Here is a 17,947-nt window from a genome sequence, read left to right on the forward strand (position 1 = left end):
TTGAAAAAGTCAGCTGTACTTTATGAAAGCGTAGTTATTCTGCAGTTTTCTGTAGTTATTTCTTGTAAGTGGAGTAAGGTCCATTACAAGCCCTCTATAGCATCCATTTAGTTGATCTGTCAAGTAATATCTAACATTAATATTACTTTCCATCAGTAATATTGTTTTTTTTTTTGTTTGTTTTTTTTTTTGTATTGCATATCCACAACCATGGAGAAAAAGTGGGAGAAGATTTTCGATTTCCTTTCTAAAGAGTCTTACCCACCAGAGCTGAATAAAGGACAGAGGCAAAGCCTTAGAAAATACTCTTATAAATTCAGCATTCATGGTAAGTATTTAACATTTAAAATTAATTACTATGATGATCACAATGCTATTAGTATAATAACATTTTAATTAATTTTATAAAGATGGAAAACTATTCTTCCGGGGTGCAAGTCAACGAAGAGTAATCAAGACAAAGGAAGGGGCCATGTATCCTTTTAAGGAATTTCATGCCTCACCAATTGGAGGACACACTGGTATCATGAAAACACGAACTGCCATGTGTTCAAGGTTCTATTGGTATGGCATGACAACAGACATTGAGAAATTGGTATGTTGGTGTTAGTATGTACTGTCATTAAGCATACATGTATATATGTATATAAGTATACATGTATATATCTCCATATACAACTCGACTCTTATTTTCAAGGTGTCCGAATGTGACCAGTGTGAAAGAGTGGGACCGCCGTTGAGTGCAGTTAAAACGCTGGATTGCATAAAGGTGACCATCTGTTGTAGTGTACTATATTTTATTAATTCACTGCAGTATTTATTCTGAATAATCAAATATTACTGTATATTACTGACAGGTATCTGCTCTTTGGGAGCGTGTTGGAATTGACCTCACAGGTCCATTTCCAAAAACATCCTCTGGCTTCCAATATATTTTAATGGCAATGGACTATTTTTCCAAGTGGGTAGAGGCCTTCTCTCAAAAGACAAAGTCTGTACTGGAAGTAGCGAAAAACCTCTATCCTTGTTTGTAGACATGGTTGTCCCCTGCGCATGCTATCATTCCAAGGACGGGAGTTTGTAAATCAAGTAAGCTGTGCTAAATACATTTTGTAATGGTTATGAGAAGTTTACCAGCTTGATTTTATACAAAATATAACTGTAATGTGCTTATTTTTTCATTTAGATTAACACCAGTCTCTGCAAACTGCTGTCCATTCAGAGGAGTGTAACTGCTGTCCACTGAGAGAGTGTAACTGCTGCCTGCCGCTCCCAGACAAATGGGCTTGATGAGAAGACCAATGAAAACATCAAAGAAAAGGTTGAGGAAAATATCACATGGTCACAACAGAAAATGACAGAAGCATTTGCAAAAAGAGTTCAGAGTTCAGAAAAAGTACAGAAATGTCGAGTTTAAGGAGGGAGATGAAGTGTTTTTGCTTAATGTGTGAAAGAGAAGTAGGAAAGGAGGCAGAATGGAGGCAGATTACACTGGGCCCTACATCATTCAGGCACTTTCAGGGAAGACTGCCATGTTGAAAACAATGATGGATCACTGCTTAAAAACAAAATTTAATATCAGTCACCTGAAACCATATAAAAGAAGTAATGTAGAGAGCAAGGAAGTTGGCCCTGCTTTGGAAAACGCAGATAATAATAATAATAATAATAATAATAATAATAATAATAATAATAATAATAAATTGTATTTGTATTGCACTTTATATTCTAGCAATCTCAAAGTGCTACAAAGTAGAAGAGTGGTGTAATAAAACTACTATAAAATATAAATAATATAAAATACAAAGACTAGACTATAAAGAGTAAAAAGTAAAAATACTCAACTAAATGTCTTTCTAAAAAGATAGGTTTTTAGATTTTTTTTTTAAAAAAAAACATCAGTCGACTGTGGGGCTCTCAGGTAGTCAGGGGGGGCGTTCCACAGCCTTGGTGCCACAGATGAAAAGGCCCTATCAGCCATGCTACGGAGCTTGGTTCTGGGGACTTGGAGGGTGTTAGTGTGTACAGAGCGGAGTGTGCGTGAGGAGGTATGGGGGGTGAGGAGTTCTTGTAAGTAAAGGGGGGCATGTCCATAGATGCACTGATGGGTGAGAAGGGAGACCTTGTACTCTATCCTGAGAGGGACAGGGAGCCAATGAAGGGTTTTCAGGATGGGGGTGATGTGATCATGCTTTCGCACCCTCATCAGGATCCTGGCAGCGCTGTTGAGCGGTCAAAGCACAGTAGTGCCTTCAGTACAACTGCACAGGACATGCACTGGGAGTCAGTTATCACTTTTGTTGGAAAACCCAAAGAAATTCAGTTGACTAAGACTGAAGACCCAGAGGTAAAAACAAAACTCCTGTCCCCTCCGGAGATCTCTCCGCAATCTCCTCCAAAGATCCCTCCGCAGTGCCCTCCGGAGACCCCGTCATCTTGGAATAGTGTTCAAGAGCAAGGTGCCATAGTAACGGAAATATAAGTGTGCTGTTTCCGACCTGTTGGTCGTGGCTTCTGACCGGTTGGTCATTTGGTTGCATGTTTGTGTCATTTCTTGACCTGTTGGTCATGAGTTCTGACCGGTTGGTCATTTGGTTGCGTGTTTGTGCTATGACCCGTTCCTGGTCATGTCTGAATGTGTTTATTATTGACAACAATGGAAATAGTTGTGTTTTCTCTGTAAATATTGTTTTGTGTTGCAGTCTACAAATTGTGGTCTTCAAAGGATTCGGGGCAAATTGAAGCAGTTGTTGGACCATACAAACTATATCATCAGTTTGTGTGATCAGAATCTTCATTTTGGACACTTTCTGGAGATGGCTGGCTGTCAGATGAGGCAAGAGTACATTTAAGTTGCTTGCAAGTAAAATGTTTTAATGCGTAACCTAAAAATTACTAACAATTGTTCTTTGATTTGAACAGGTCATTGATGCATACCTTCACTGCATTCTGAAACAAAGCATGGTAAACATCAACAGTTTTATAAAGCAAAATTCTTTATTGTGTTTATCGGCCATTTGAACTTTTGTTAGAAATTTTTCACAATAATAACTATATAATACTCTTACAGACAGCTGTGCATAAGTTGGATGCAGAAATTGGACCATCTGTCTTTCGTCTTGGTCAGTCTTTCAAAAGGTAATTAACTAAATTGCACTCTAATTTACTATGTTATACTCATTAATTTTTTATTTCAGTTGTGACTGAAGTGCTCTCTGCTCTTTTAAAAGATGGAGTTACCCGATTCTTCAACTTGGATTTGCCCTGTCAGTATCGGAGGTCACTGGATTTTAGTGGTAATTCTTTTCTAAATTCTGGATTTACTAAACTCAATATTTTTTTCACAGAAAATTGTCGCTATTTATATATCACAACTGAAATATACAAATAGTTTTAAGACGTCTCAGAGTGACTCATTCATACTGTAAAATTTTGACAGATTGTCCAAATGGATGACAAAACCAATAGTTATTGTGATAGACCCCACTGGGAATGAAATGCATTATGAAAGAAAAATTCCCTGAAATTGGAGGTAATGTTAACCATGGCATAATTGTTTGTATTACTGCTTTTTGTTGAACTTTTGTTTTGTTAGCTTGGAATATTTTAAAATGTTGATAAACCAATAATTTGGGCAATTGCACAGAATTTTTTTGAAGACAAGAAATGCCACTGACAGGCAGTGGAGAACACAGACCATACCCCACAAACTGCAGCAGGACACAGACCGTACCCCACAAACTGCAGCAGGACACAGACCGTACCCCACAAACTGCAGCAGGACACAGACCGTACCCCACAAACTGCAGCAGGACACAGACCGTACCCCACAAACTGCAGCAGGACACAGACCGTACCCCACAAAGTGCAGAGGACACAGACCATACCCCACAAACTGCAGCAGGACACAGACCGCACCCCACAAACTGCAGCAGGACACAGACCGCACCCCACAAACTGCAGCAGGACACAGACCGTACCCCACAAACTGCAGCAGGACACAGACCGTACCCCACAAACTGCAGCAGGACACAGACCATACCCCGCAAACTGCAGCAGGACACAGACCGTACCCCACAAACTGCAGCAGGACACAGACCGTACCCCACAAAGTGCAGAGAACACAGACCATACCCCACAAACTGCCGCAGGACACAGACCGTACCCCACAAACTGCAGCAGGACACAGACCATACCCCACAAAGTGCAGAGGACACAGACCATACCTCACAAACTGCAGCAGGACACAGACCGTACCCCACAAACTGCAGCAGGACACAGACCGTACCCCACAAACTGCAGCAGGACACAGACCGTACCCAACAAACTGCAGCAGGACACAGACCGTACCCCACAAACTGCAGCAGGACACAGACCGTACCACACAAACTGCAGCAGGACACAGACCGTACCCCACAAACTGCAGCAGGACACTGACTATACTATACCCCACAAACTGCAGCAGGACACCTATAGTTGTGGACTCCTAATTCTGAAGGTATGAACAATACTGATTTATGCACTTCAGGTGAATGTGTATATCTTAACACTTACACTGACTTTATGTAGTTTGCAGAACACTATCTGAAAGGCAGAAACATTGACCTTGTTGAAACCAACACCGAAGAGATCTCGGTTACAAGACTTGAAATTGCAGCCACACTTCTGAAATGTCAAGGTAGCCTTTATAAAGTATATCTAGAGCAATTTGTTTAGTCTGAATAGTGTGTCTAGTGTGAGTATATCCAAGTGAAAGTAATACCAAATCTTGCATTATGTCTAATTTTAAAAATGTTGTATTGTACTATCTTTGTTTTTATTCCAGATAGTGTGGAGGATTTCTGTGTTTCCAGCAACATGCTGCAATCTGATGCTGACAAAAGCATAACTGAAATGGTAAAAAGTCAATGATAAGCTGTACACTGAAACACTGAAATCCTCCTTTTGCATTACATTATCCATCCATCCATCCATTTTCTAAACCGCTTATCCTACTGGGTCGCGGGGGGTCCGGAGCCTATCCCGGAAGCAATGGGCATGAGGCAGGGAACAACCCAGGATGGGGGGCCAGCCCATCGCAGGGCGCATTACATTATACATATTCATAAACAATCTACCTGCCTTACTAATGTGATGTGTTTCCACTTTAAAGATACAGTGTGACTTCTGTTCCAGATGGACACACATGGAATGTGCGACACAATTCACTGCAATTTTTACATGTAAAAAGTGCCGGTTAAATATTTAATGTACTTGTATTTGTACAGTAGTGAATATTTACTGTCGTTCTGGTTTTACGGTATATAATACATCATAGTTCCCTTTTGAAACCCACCTTTATTAAAGCTGGTATTTTTTCTTGACCAAGTTTTTTTTGTTTCTTATTTTATGGATAAGTATTGCTTAACAATATAAAACTTATATCCATTAAACTTCACACTTTTTAAAACTTAATTTTAAATACTAAAATATAAAGTGTTTCAAATTAAGTACTAATTAAGTATTTTTAAATAAAATACTTTTATTTATAGTATATTCCTACAAAAGCATATTTTCTATACAATACATGTACATGTACATACACAAGAACCTAAATAGCGGCTGGAAATGACTGACCAGGCAGGCAATGGGTGGAGTAAGAGCCTCAGGCGGAGCTGGGATGGGCGGAGCAGGCACCTCAGGAGCCTCGGGTGGAGCAGGCAGAGCAGGAGCCTCAGGGGCAGGTGGAGCAGGCGCCTTGGGCGGAGTTGGGATGGGCAGAGCAGGCAAAGCAGGAGCCTCAGGCAGAGAAGGCGCCTCGGGCGAAGCCGGGACGGGAGGAGCAGGCAGAGCAGGAGCCTCGGGCGGTGCCGGGACGGGTGGAGCAAGTGCCTCGGGCAGAGTTGGCGCCTCGGCGGAGCCAGGATGGGTGGAGCAGGCAGAGCAGGAGCCTCAGGCGGAGCCGGGACGGGTGGAGCAGGCAGAGCAGGAGCCTCAGGGGGAGCCGGGACGGGTGGAGCAGGGATCTTTTCAGATAATTTTTTTTGTGAGAGTGGGAGGAGCTTCCTGCTTCTCAGGCTGCAGTAGGTGCGGTTTTGGACTGAGGTCAGACTGAGAAGAGCAGACTGGGCAAACAGTGGATTTGCAATGTATGAACAAAATAGTGTATTATATAAACTGTACCGACAGCGAACATGTCGTGCTGCTGCAGTGGTCAGCACTGTTTCTTTGTACCTCTGAGACTGGGGTTCGAGTTTCCACCCTGGCTCAGTGAGTGTGGAGTTTTCACGTTCTTCCCATTCAGTTCAATTCAATTTATTTTTATATAGCGCTTTTCACAACAAAGTTGCCCCAATGCGCTTTACAGGAGTGTGTTTTGGAACATCCTTAACAATGATAACGACAGGAGTACCTTGAGGTTTCCTCAAGGTACTCCAGTTTTCCTCCACAGCTGAAAATCGGTGATTTGGAGTCACTGTCTGTAGGTGTGAGTGTGAGTGTGAGTGTGCCTTACGATGTGTCTGCACCCCATCCTGGACATCTTCTACAAGAAGTTCCAGTCTGGAGTTGCCCTCCACAGTTGAAAATGGGTGATTTGTAGTCACCAGACTGTCCGTAGGTATGAGTGTGAGTGTGCCTTGCAATGTGTCGACACCCCATCCTGGACCTGACTAACCAGGGCCCTCTCTGGATGGGGGGCCTCCATAAGGCCCGCTAATTTGGTTTCTAATTTTAATTAATTTTCTTGTTATAGAAATAAATAACTTACATGATAAGTTCTCCTCATCTGCCTGTTGTTTCCTTTATCTGCTTCCTACCCCCTCCAATGTCCCCCTCCCGGCCTCAAAAGCAAAAGTGGTGTGACCTTCCTGTGAGCAAATCTATAGTGTAGCTAATGTAGGCAGTCAGTGGCTTTTGCTGATTCTTAATGCAGAATGAAAACTAAAAACAGGATTTCCGATGCACAAGGAGAACGAGAGCAAAAGTTAAAAGAGGGCAGGCGAATGCTGACAGGTTTCATTCATAAAGCAGGTGACCCTAAAGTACTAAACAGTACAGTAACATGTTAGCTTGCAAACTGGCCAGTTAGCAGTCATTCATAACAAGCGCAAACATTATAACAAAGCAGGACTTGATTCAATGAAGCTAGTAAGCATCTTATTAACAGTTAATGTTGTCCTATTGCACCGACATCCCTTCTTATGAAGGGCTTTGAGAGGCTGGTCAAAGATTATATCTGCTCCACCCGCTCTATGACCATTGGTCCACTTCAGTTTGCCTGCCATCCAAACAGGTCCACCAGTGGAGCTGTCCTGCATACCATTCTTACCCACTTGGACAGTGGCAGAGGAAACTACGCGAGTTTGCTGTTTGTAGATATTAGCCCAGCTTTTAATACCACAATCCCCCTTAAACTGGTGCCTGATTACACCCCTCTGTGAATGGGTCCTGGACCTCCTCACAGGCAGACCCCAGGTGGTGAAGATTAGATGCTTTGATTGACCTGCTCTCCATTAACCAGAAGAAGGCCTACCTGGATGAGATGGACAGTCTGACACTAACTGACTCTCACATAACACCTGTAAGAATAAGGTGATGGTGGTGGACATAAGCAGCCGCTGTATATAACCCTCCCAACATAAAAGGGGTCCCAGTTAATAGGGTGAACATCTTTTGATATCTCAGCGCAGTATTTCTGATGATCTCACCCGGTCGGATAGTATACAGACCCAGATTTCTAGAGCCAGTAATCAGCTTTACCATTTAAGGCAGCGAATGAGGTTAAAAAGCACACCAGCCATCCTTAGAGCCCTCAACTGGGGAGTGTTAGAGACCATCCTCACCATGGGAATCACAGCCTGGTTCGGTCTTTTGTAGACTGTGCAAGTTAAAAATCCAATTATGCTACAGTTAAAGTGCAAAAAGCTAAAATGCAAGCAGAGAAGTATGTTCAAAATGAACATCACAGACATCACAGACATCAAACAGTGACCAGTGTGACAGTGCGGATATGGTGAGGGGTACAAGAGCACAGTGTAAATCAGGGTGTGAGGTGCAGTGGCATGTCCAGGTTCAGAAGCCTTATGGCCTTGGGGCACAAGACCACAGTGTACATCAGGGTGTGAGGTACAGTGGCATGTCCAGGTTCAGAAGCCTTATGGCCTGGGGGTAGAAACTCCTCCTACGCCTTTCAGTCCTGCCCATGATGTTCCTGAATCTCTCTCCTGATTTCAGAAGCTAAAACAGGCTGTTATTGGGGTGGGATGTCTCCTTCATGATCCTGAAGGCCCTGCTCCTATATCTCTCGATGAAAATGTCCCGAAGCTATTCCCTGAAACAGACTCAGAACATGAAAAAGACCTCAAACTGAATGGACTGCAAACTGAAATCAAATTTTGATAACTTTTTTGTCATGGGGTGTATTTAACACGTCCCGATTTCCCAGTCTGTGTTACTAGATTAAAACCTGTTTCAAGAGCATCCAGGTATTGTATCTGAACCAGTAGCCTTTCGGGGTTGACATTACAGAAGGCTCTCTTCTCCTTGCCTGTTGGAGTCAATTTCTGCACTTTCCTGTTATTAGAGGCCTCAGAATGTGTGTAAAACTTATTGAGTGTACCTGGTTGAGAGGGGCCATTTTGGCGTATTTGGGCTTGTTGGATGTAGCAGACCAAGTTCTCTGAGGACACTCAGCTCTCTCCTCAGTGTTTCTCATAGCAGTGGTTCTGGTTGCTGATGTTCAGGAGGAATTGATGATCATATACATGTTTCTTGTGAATGTGAGAGTTAATTCATTACAAAGATAAAACAAAGATACTTTTGTCACGATGCTAGGAGAGGCCGCCTCAGGAATTGGCTCTGATGCCATCTTGGATACGTGATGCTCCAAACCCCAGCCCTGTGCTGTTTTTATACCTCCTGTCGGCTCACATCACTATTGTACAATGAGACTCTCTGGAGTCTCAAAAGGGGCCAATTGTAATTTACCATCCTCTGCTCTCTGTGACACCAACAGACCTCAGCACAGTCAACAGTGGAGGTCAGTGAGAGGATCTTCACTGAGATGATCCGCTCCATTGAGAGAAGACGCTCTGAGGTGATACAGCTGATCAGAGATCAAGAAAAGGATGCAGTGAGTCAGGCTGAAGGACACTGTTAATTTGATTACAATGCACATTTGTTTTGATGAAGCTGGTTAATCACACTGTGTCTGTAGAGTTGCCAGGGTCTTCCTGTCGCTCCTGAAGTAATGTGTTTCATTTGTTTTCTCTTTTTCCATTTTCGTTCAGTTAAGTACCAGTAGTCCCAGTAAGCAAAGTTCCAGAGCAGCTGCGGTACTTTCTTGGTACTATAGAACTTTGGGGTGGGATTTGTAAATATGTACATTGTACATTTAAAAGACAATTAAACAAAGCCTAATACAAAAAAACAAATCAATAGTTAACTAAAAAGAAGTGACATTGTAGAGGCAGCATATAAGATAAGATAAGATAAGATAAGATAAGAAAAATCTTTATTTATCCCGAGGGAAATTCTTTTGTCCTTTACATGCTCAGTGCAACAATAGGATTGTAAGGTAAGGTAAAGAAAATAATAGTGCAAAATAACTATGAGTGATACTGTATTGTAACTATATAAATACTCATAAATACTCATACTCTGTAAAAATGACTAAACTCCTGCTGATTTAATTTATTGAAAAGCTGCAGCAAACAGTAACGTTTTAAGCCCTGATTATAATGAGCTGACAGTGTTAGCAGACCTCAGTTCTTCAGGAAGTTTGTTCCACAGACAGGGAGCATAGAGACTAAAAGCTGCTTCAGCCTGCTTGGTCTTCATTCTGGGACACTGAGTGAATGTTTCCCAGATGCCCTCAGGGGTCTGGATGCTTCATGATTTTCATAAGAAAATCAGAAATGTGTTTAGGCCTGAGACCATTTAGTGCCTTTTAAACAAGTAATATTTAATTATTAATCCTCTGATGCTCAGGAAGCCAGTGCAGTGATTAAGGACCTGTGTGATATGCTCTACTTCCTTGGTGTTAGTGAGGACTCTGGTGGCAGCATCCTGGATGAGCTGCAGCTGTCTGACTGATTTATTACCAAGACCTGTGAAGACACCATTACAATAGTCTAGCCTGCTGGAAATAAACACATGAACAAGCTTTTCTATATCTGGTTTAACGAGAAATCCTTTTATTCTTACTATGTTTTTAATGGTGGGAAGCTGATTTTGTAATTGTCCTTATGTGACTATTGAAATTTAACAACGTTACGTCCCTGGCTCCAGTCCAAGCAGGTATGGGATGCCAATGGTGGCTGTAGAACTACTAGCTGGATGAAACCAAGCAGGGACACTAAGGCCTGGGATATGGGTTGGGACAATAGTCTAATATGACCAAATATAACAAAATACAACAGTGGTAACTGATATTGGAATGTGGGCACTGGGAACACAGGGGGACAGAATCAGTGGAGCCAACAGATAGAAAGTAACAAAACATAACAGCTCTTCCTACCCTGTAAAGATTATAACTAAAACCAAAGATGGAAAATAAAAACCCAGACTACACTAGGCTTACCCACCCGAACATAAATACAGAAGGTGGCACTCGCTCTCTAACCCAGTGTGTTCATACAGAGAGAGGACCTACGTGTTAATGTATGTGTGCACACTTCTTACCTGTTCAGTTTGACGAAGGGGGGAGGAGTTTTGCAGAACACAGGAGGAGATTAGGGGTGTTGAAATTAATTGTTTCTTTGATGCATTGTGGGCCTGGACTGTTCTGCATTGATGCAGTGACGGCACATAATTAGTTATAGCCATGTAACATTACTTGTTGATTTTCCAGCTACGGCTGGACAATAAAGTTTTACAGTTCAATAGAATTTCTTTGTAGCGACAAGGAAACACAATACAATCGGAGTCTTGAAAAAAACCTGTGAACTAAAGAAAATAGTGCTAAACCAAGTAAATAAAAATAAAAACAAAATAATAATAATGAATTGCATGGACAAATGAAAGACCCAAGCAACCTATTCAGAACAGGTAGAACAGGGACAGGATGGCATGACAAGAAATAATGTTTTTTGAGTAATAAACTAGGACAGCACAGTATAATTTTGTTGTAATGAATGTTGGGGTATTTATAAAGTAAAAAAGGAGTTCAACATAAATTTAAAGAGGGGTTTCTTGCCATGACATGAAACTGTCTTCCACAACCTCACCTTGGTAGCAGAGTTTGGCTGTTCCTCACCCAGGTTTAAGCCTCCTACACAGCTGTTTCTGTATCAGTTAATGACTGTGTTTCAACCTACATGTGACATTGATGATCATTAGCACCTATTTGGTATAATTGGTTGATCATACACCTGACTATAATCCTACAAAATCCCTGACTTTGTGCAAGTGTACCTATATGTATGTTCCCATTTGAATAACCTCAGTTTTTATAAAACTGTGAATGGAATCAAAAAAGTAAAAATGCCAAAAGTCTTTTATATTTGGGTTGGTTACTCTATGTTAAGGTTAGGGCTGGGTAGGGGTTAAGGTTGTCGTGATTGGGATTAGGGTTTTTCCCATAGAAATAAATGGACTGTCCCCATTTAGATAGGAAGACCAACTGTGTGTGTGTGTGTGTGTGTGTGTGTGTGCGTGTGTGTGTGTGTGTGTGTGTGTGCATGTGTGCGTGTGTGTGTGTCTGTGTGTCTGTGTGTCTGTGTGTGTGTGTGTGTGTGTCTTGGGAAAACCTATTATTTTCATGTTATGGGGACCATTTTTTTGTTCCCTGCAGTTTTATTCAGCTGAATAAAAAACTGTAACATGCATTATTTTATTAAAAAAACTCCAAATGTAACCTGCTCTTCTCAGTCTGGGTTCAGTCCAAAACCACACCTGCTGCAGCCTGAGAAGCAGGAAGTTCCTCAAAAAGTAATAACTGAGAGAAAATGAAAGAGGTGTGGATTTTGATTACTGTATTTGGAGAAAATACAAAGCTTTCAAGTTCCGTCTGGTGTGTCTGCTGTGTGTGATGGATGAACTCAGAGGCCATGATACAGGCTCAGCTGCTGCAGGACGGGCGGAGATAGAGGTATGTAGGCCTCTAGAATAAGTAGAACTCTTTTAAATTAAGGATGAATTTTCATATGAAGCAAACATGGAAATTTTTATGTTTTTCTTTTTTTACGTTTGGATGTTTACTTTGAAGGATCTAAGCCTGGTTGGGTAAAGTGTAACAACTTTTAGCATCTTCACTCCTGTCTGAGGCTGTGTTCTCAGTGGGCCCAGACTGTATCACAAATTTGGTACGAAATGTATAAAGTTAAGAGCAGATATGGAAAGTGGTCTGTAAACCCCACTGTACATACATTTTCCATCAGTAGAAACAAACCCCAATTCATCAAAAAATTATATAAATACCTAAATTATAAACTTCATCTTGACTGAAGGAGAATAGGAGTCAATGAGTCTTTATCCAGTTTGACCTTCCTAGAGTTAATAAATCGTACAAGATGATCTCTCTTAATAATGAAACAAACTTATTCCATCATCTTTTTTTTCTCATCTGTAGGAAAAATGAGGGAAACACAGAGGGAATTTCAGCAGAGAATTCAGATGAGAGAGAAGGAGCTGCAGCAGCTGAGAGAGGCTGTGGCCTCAATCACAGTGAGTATGAACCTGAGGAGAAGATAACAGCTGACATTGGTATTAGTGCCCAGGACCAGAGCAAAACTCTTACAATGTGAGTCTGTTCACACACACGCTTTTCTCTCCCTGTTTGAGGTGGAGTGTGTTTTACTGTGTTTTACTGTGTTTTATTGTGGTTTATTGTGTTTCATCTTCTGCATGTGAAGATTCTTTTTCTCTCTCCTGCTGCCTCCTGGTCTTTCACATTTATGTCAGGAGCCTTTGAATATGTTTGCAGTGTGACTGCTGATGTATGATATTATTTTGCTCGTGACGTTGCTCTCTCAGGCATCCATGTTGAGAATCTGACCATATAAAAATAAACAGGAATGATATAAACAGATTTTCCGAAAATATTTTTTCCAGAAATGAAACAAATGCTACATAACTACATAAGTTGAAAAATGGAAAATTAAAATAAGACAGAAATCATATTTCAAAGCCATAAAAAAATACCTAAAAAACTGTTCACTCTTATATATATATATATATATATATATATATATATATATATATATATATATATATATATATATATATATATATATATATATATATATATATATAAGGAGTGAATAACCCCGATTCATACTGTTACTGTCTGCGCACAGTGACAATGACTGTAGTGCATCAGTTGTCTGCATATTGCAGTTAATTGTTACCCTGCTGGTCTGCTGGAATATCACTGCTGTACTCATGGATAAATTACAACAGTCTGGTCACACAGACAAATGTAATATGTATGTAGAAGTCTGTAGACAGTATGAAATCGGCTTAAAACCAAACCATCTGTTCTCCTCCATCAGATTCCTGTCGGTTCACTCTGGACCCCAACACAGCAAACAGACACGTCCACCTCCCTGAGGGGAACAGAGTGGTGACATGGAAGACAGAGATACAGTCATATCCTGATCACCAGCAGAGGTTTAACGCATGGCACAAAGTGCTGTGTACAGAGGGTCTGACTGGGCGATGGGGAGGTTGAGTGGAGTGGGGGATGGGTTGGGATAGTCGTCACATACAAAGAGATCAGCAGGAAAGGATGTGATGCTGACAGCAGGTTTGGATACAATGACAAGTCCTGGTGTTTGTACTGTGATCCCTCTAGTTACACACTCTGGCACAATAATGATGACACTATTATATCTGCCCCCCCCCCCCTCTTGTAAGACAGGAGTGTACCTGGATCACGGGACAGGAACTCTGTCCTTCTATGGCAGCTTGAGTAATATCATTTAGCCATGTCATCGATTTTGGCTTAGAAGGACAAACTTTAAGAGAGGCAGTGACATCTAAAATATCCTGGCCAGTGGAGTACAAACGTGAAGTTAGCTCCTCCATATCAGTACAGTGAATATTCTCTAAACACGGGCCAACAGCATCATTAAACGCAGTTACAAATTTGGTAGCAGTAGAAGGCTTCATCTGTAGGAAACATTTGGAGCTGCACAAGACTTAGGGGCAGGACATGGAAGATAACTATCGATCAGAATGTGGGAATGATCAGAGAAATCAGCTTAGTGTTTAAAATGGCCCAACAGCTCCTGCACCTTCCACACAGGCTCATGAGGTTTAATGTTAGTAAGAGAGATTTAACTCTGCTCACGTACTGGATTTGTTCTCACCTTAATATCATATGCTGGTAAATCTCTCTTACAGTCAAACCTACATCAGTCTTTCTCAGGTTGTTAATCAGGCCAGATAACAGGGTCAGCTCAGCCTTCACTGCTGGAGTCATTCTCTCGGTCAGTCTCTAGGAAAGCCTGCCTTTGATTGGCAGAACTGTGTCAGACAGAGAGATGACAAGCCATCGTATGATTCAATGAACTGGAATAAATGGCAGCACAGCGCCCTCTGCAGTCTGCCGTAGAGCAAGTCAGTATGAACAGCCGTCCAGGCTTCTCTCCCTGTGAACTTTAGACACGTAGATGTGTGCAGGTCTGGGCTGGGAGCTTCCAGTGTGCAGGGTTAGCAAACGATTTCCGAATGTTCACTAAAGAAATATCAGTCATCCTTGTGAACCTCGTTTAGTTTAGACTGATTTATCTATGACTTTGTGTTTCTGTCACTTTCGCCCCGTTCAGACATGCACTGTCACCCAGACTGTTCTTCACATTCCCCAGAGGGGCTGTACATGTGAACACAAATGTCTGAATCAGTCGTACTGGATGGTAAAAGGAGTTTCTCCTGCTAGCTACTTAGTATAAAGTCGAGGTAATTTCTGATTAACCCCCATGTGTGAAGGGAGCAGGAAATTCTCCAGTATAGGATCACAGACACACACACACACACACACACACACACACACACACACAGACAAACACACATATAACACATATATGACAGGGCTGAGATTCCAGGTTCCCTGAGACAAGGCCTAGCCTGGTATGAGAGGTACTCGTTGGCCAAAGGGGGGTTAGTGACCACCCCCCCCCCCCCCACACACACACACACACATACAACAAGGGAGGCCAGCATTCCAGCTTTTATGGCCCAAATATTTAGGGAACTACGGGCACTAGAAGGGTAGGGGTCCCTCAACTTGGCACACAACCACCCTCCCCTTTCCATCCTGTCCTACAAACCACAGACTCACCCAACACCCTGAAGAAAGTTCTCTTTTAAGTTTGGCCTGTATATACCCTGTATGTGGGTTTACTTATTATTGCTAGTCTCAGTATCCATATAGGTTATGTCAGTCTGTGTCCTTAGACAGTCTTAGTGTTTTGTGTGCCGCCCTTATAACTGTGTTTCACAGAGTATCACCTATCTTACCCTTCTCACTTGAACCATTATATAAATATGGATAAATATATATGTACAGCTACCCCTGCATACAAGCTCTCATGGTTAAATCAGAGGAATCGTGAAAATTAAATAATGTAAATAATGTCACCAGGTATCTCAGTGGGTCTCCTAACTATCAGAGGTTTTATCTTTCTTTATTTAACAGCCCCCCCCCCCCTTTTACATTCCTCTGTTGGCTCTTATTTGATCTTTGTGGTCCGTTAGCACTTATTTGTCTTGTACTATTCTGTGTTAAAAGACTTAATCAAGGTATATATTATCAATCCTGGAAAGCAGATCATTCCATTAATTTGTGTTTGTTATTTGTTAAGTCAATGTCTGTCTTACGTTAGTACAGTATTAGGTAGAATTAAATACATGCCTTTTATACAACTTCAGCCTCCGTTCATTGAGTCCTCACTATAGTCATTGACTGTGCAATCTGGCTCCTAAGCTCCGAAACCTCAAATCGCCTGAAATATCACGACACTCTCTCTCAACGGCCGTGAGAGCAGCTTCCCTACTAGTCGTTTACATTACCTGGTGATGTAGCTCGGTGGACGAACATTCTAACCCAGGTTACTAAGCTATACTGATAATTATTGAATCCCATTTAAGTCTTACATTTACAGACTCACAGGGATTCTGTAACTGAGTTTGAAGGAACCAACCATTCAGTGTAACAATTAGTTGATAATCATCATTAAATAATATTTAATTAAAATGTAATTAATTTCCCTACATATTGGTGGAGACATTAAAATTTACCTGAGCTAATTCTTCTACCCCAGAGAATTTACAGTGAGTCAGTGGGATTGTGGATGATATTTCTGTCATGTGACAGGCATGAAAACGTAAGAATACAAACATTACAGATGGTGAAAAACAAGGGGCATTTTCACACGTGGGGCCCCCCAGCTTGCTGCTGACTGAGGAGCTGGGGGTCGTCGCCCCGCCCTGCAATATGCTGCCGAGGCAGGGAACAACCCAGTATGGGGGGCCAGCCCATCGCAAAGTGCAGCCGTCTTTGATTCTTGAAAAAAAAGACGTTTTCCACCTGCAGTACATAGGTCATCCACCAGAGGGCAGAATACAGGTACAGGATTATATACAACAGGTTTTTGAGGAAAGCGGTAATCCTATTACTGACGTAGATGTCTTAGAAATATTGGTATCAAATATGATACATGTGGCGTTATAGGGTTAATTACTTGTGCAGTTATTTACTTAGTTGTAAGGACTTAGTTCGGCTTTTAATGACTATTTTACCGTGTTTTAAAGGGGGTCAGAGAGACGCCGTTTGCTAATTAGCTTGTCGATTATCAGGTGTAGCAGTTCACAGGTTTAGTTGGGAAATTTTTATTCTTGTTTGTTGTATTTTGATCATTTATTCTAACGTGTATTACTGATTTATAACTTTTGTTTTTAACTCTACGGATATTTTTTGCTTTCGCTGTTATGTCTCCCGTCTCCTTTACATGGTTATTATATATGCTGATTTAATCTAACCGTGTCAGTGAAATTACAGTAAAGTGTATTTGTTTAATTATTTTATCTGTTTTACGTTACTCAGTTACCTCACTTATGCTTTGAGCAGCGCTGAACCAGGACATTAATATGATAGAATAGGAAGCTTTTATTGTGAATTTACAGGCAGAAAATACAATATACAGACAGAAATATATAAAATGTACATATACAGGGGAGAGAAAAAGCCCCCCCACTCATCAGGCTTACATTTCATTACATTTTATTTTATTCAGAATCAGAATTCACTCTATTGGTACAACTGCATTTACTATGAATTTGTTCTACCATTATTGGTGCATTAACAGACAACATAGAACAAAAGTCAGAGAAAATCAGTCATTTTGCATGAGTTTGGCAAACTGAACAAACATTCATTTATTTCTGTCTAACATACGTCACACTTCAGAGTAAAAAGTGTTATACTGGTTATAAAGCAGAGATTTTACCTTTTTGCCGTGGAGAGGCAGCGACATGTGACACTCTGACAAGGTAAAAATGATTCCTCCAGCACACAGTGAGCTATCCCAGCATGCACAGCGACACGGAGGAGTTTGGATCATAAACATGAAACCCTGGATAGAGGGGATCAGTGAATGAGGAGGTGAAGCTGGACAGGAGGGTCAGTCCATCAGAGGAGACTCTGTAGAAGGACAGAGTACCAGCCGCCCGGTCCAGATACACTCCTACTCTGCGGGAGCCTGTGGGCTTTATGGGTATGACAGTCTGTATATTATTGTGCCGGACAGAGTAACTGTCAGGAGAGCAGAACAGCATCCATGACTTGTCATTGAATCCAAGCCAACAGTCATCACTCACTCCTTTCCTCCCGATTCCTTTATAAGTCACTCCTATCCAGACTCCATCTCCACTCCACTCAGCCTCCCAGTAACAGCGACCAGTCAGACTCTCTCTGCACAGAACTTGGAACCAGTAGTCAAATCTCTCTGGATGATCAGGATATGGC

The 17,947-nt window shown here is 41.5% G+C and overlaps 4 protein-coding genes across 4 annotated transcripts in view; 1 reads left to right on the top strand and 3 right to left on the bottom strand.

Moving 5' to 3' along the window:
• LOC125739605 (NACHT, LRR and PYD domains-containing protein 12-like) overlaps positions 1–17,947 on the bottom strand; it is a 728,681-nt gene that overhangs the window by 381,377 nt on the left and 329,357 nt on the right. The gene's annotated exons all lie outside the window — the stretch shown is intronic.
• Positions 1–17,947, top strand: part of LOC125739635 (E3 ubiquitin/ISG15 ligase TRIM25-like) — a 191,458-nt gene that overhangs the window by 105,601 nt on the left and 67,910 nt on the right. Inside the window, exon 3 of the mRNA XM_049009946.1 lies at positions 8,996–9,076. Coding sequence (XP_048865903.1) covers positions 8,996–9,076 — 81 coding nt within the window. The remainder of the gene's footprint in view (positions 1–8,995; positions 9,077–17,947) is intronic.
• Positions 1–17,947, bottom strand: part of LOC125739651 (stonustoxin subunit beta-like) — a 147,930-nt gene that overhangs the window by 85,443 nt on the left and 44,540 nt on the right. The gene's annotated exons all lie outside the window — the stretch shown is intronic.
• Positions 1–17,947, bottom strand: part of LOC125739611 (NLR family CARD domain-containing protein 3-like) — a 155,028-nt gene that overhangs the window by 82,589 nt on the left and 54,492 nt on the right. The gene's annotated exons all lie outside the window — the stretch shown is intronic.

This window comes from Brienomyrus brachyistius, chromosome 4 (genome assembly GCF_023856365.1).
Source record: "Brienomyrus brachyistius isolate T26 chromosome 4, BBRACH_0.4, whole genome shotgun sequence".
In the NCBI taxonomy this organism is placed as follows: Eukaryota; Metazoa; Chordata; class Actinopteri; order Osteoglossiformes; family Mormyridae; genus Brienomyrus; species Brienomyrus brachyistius.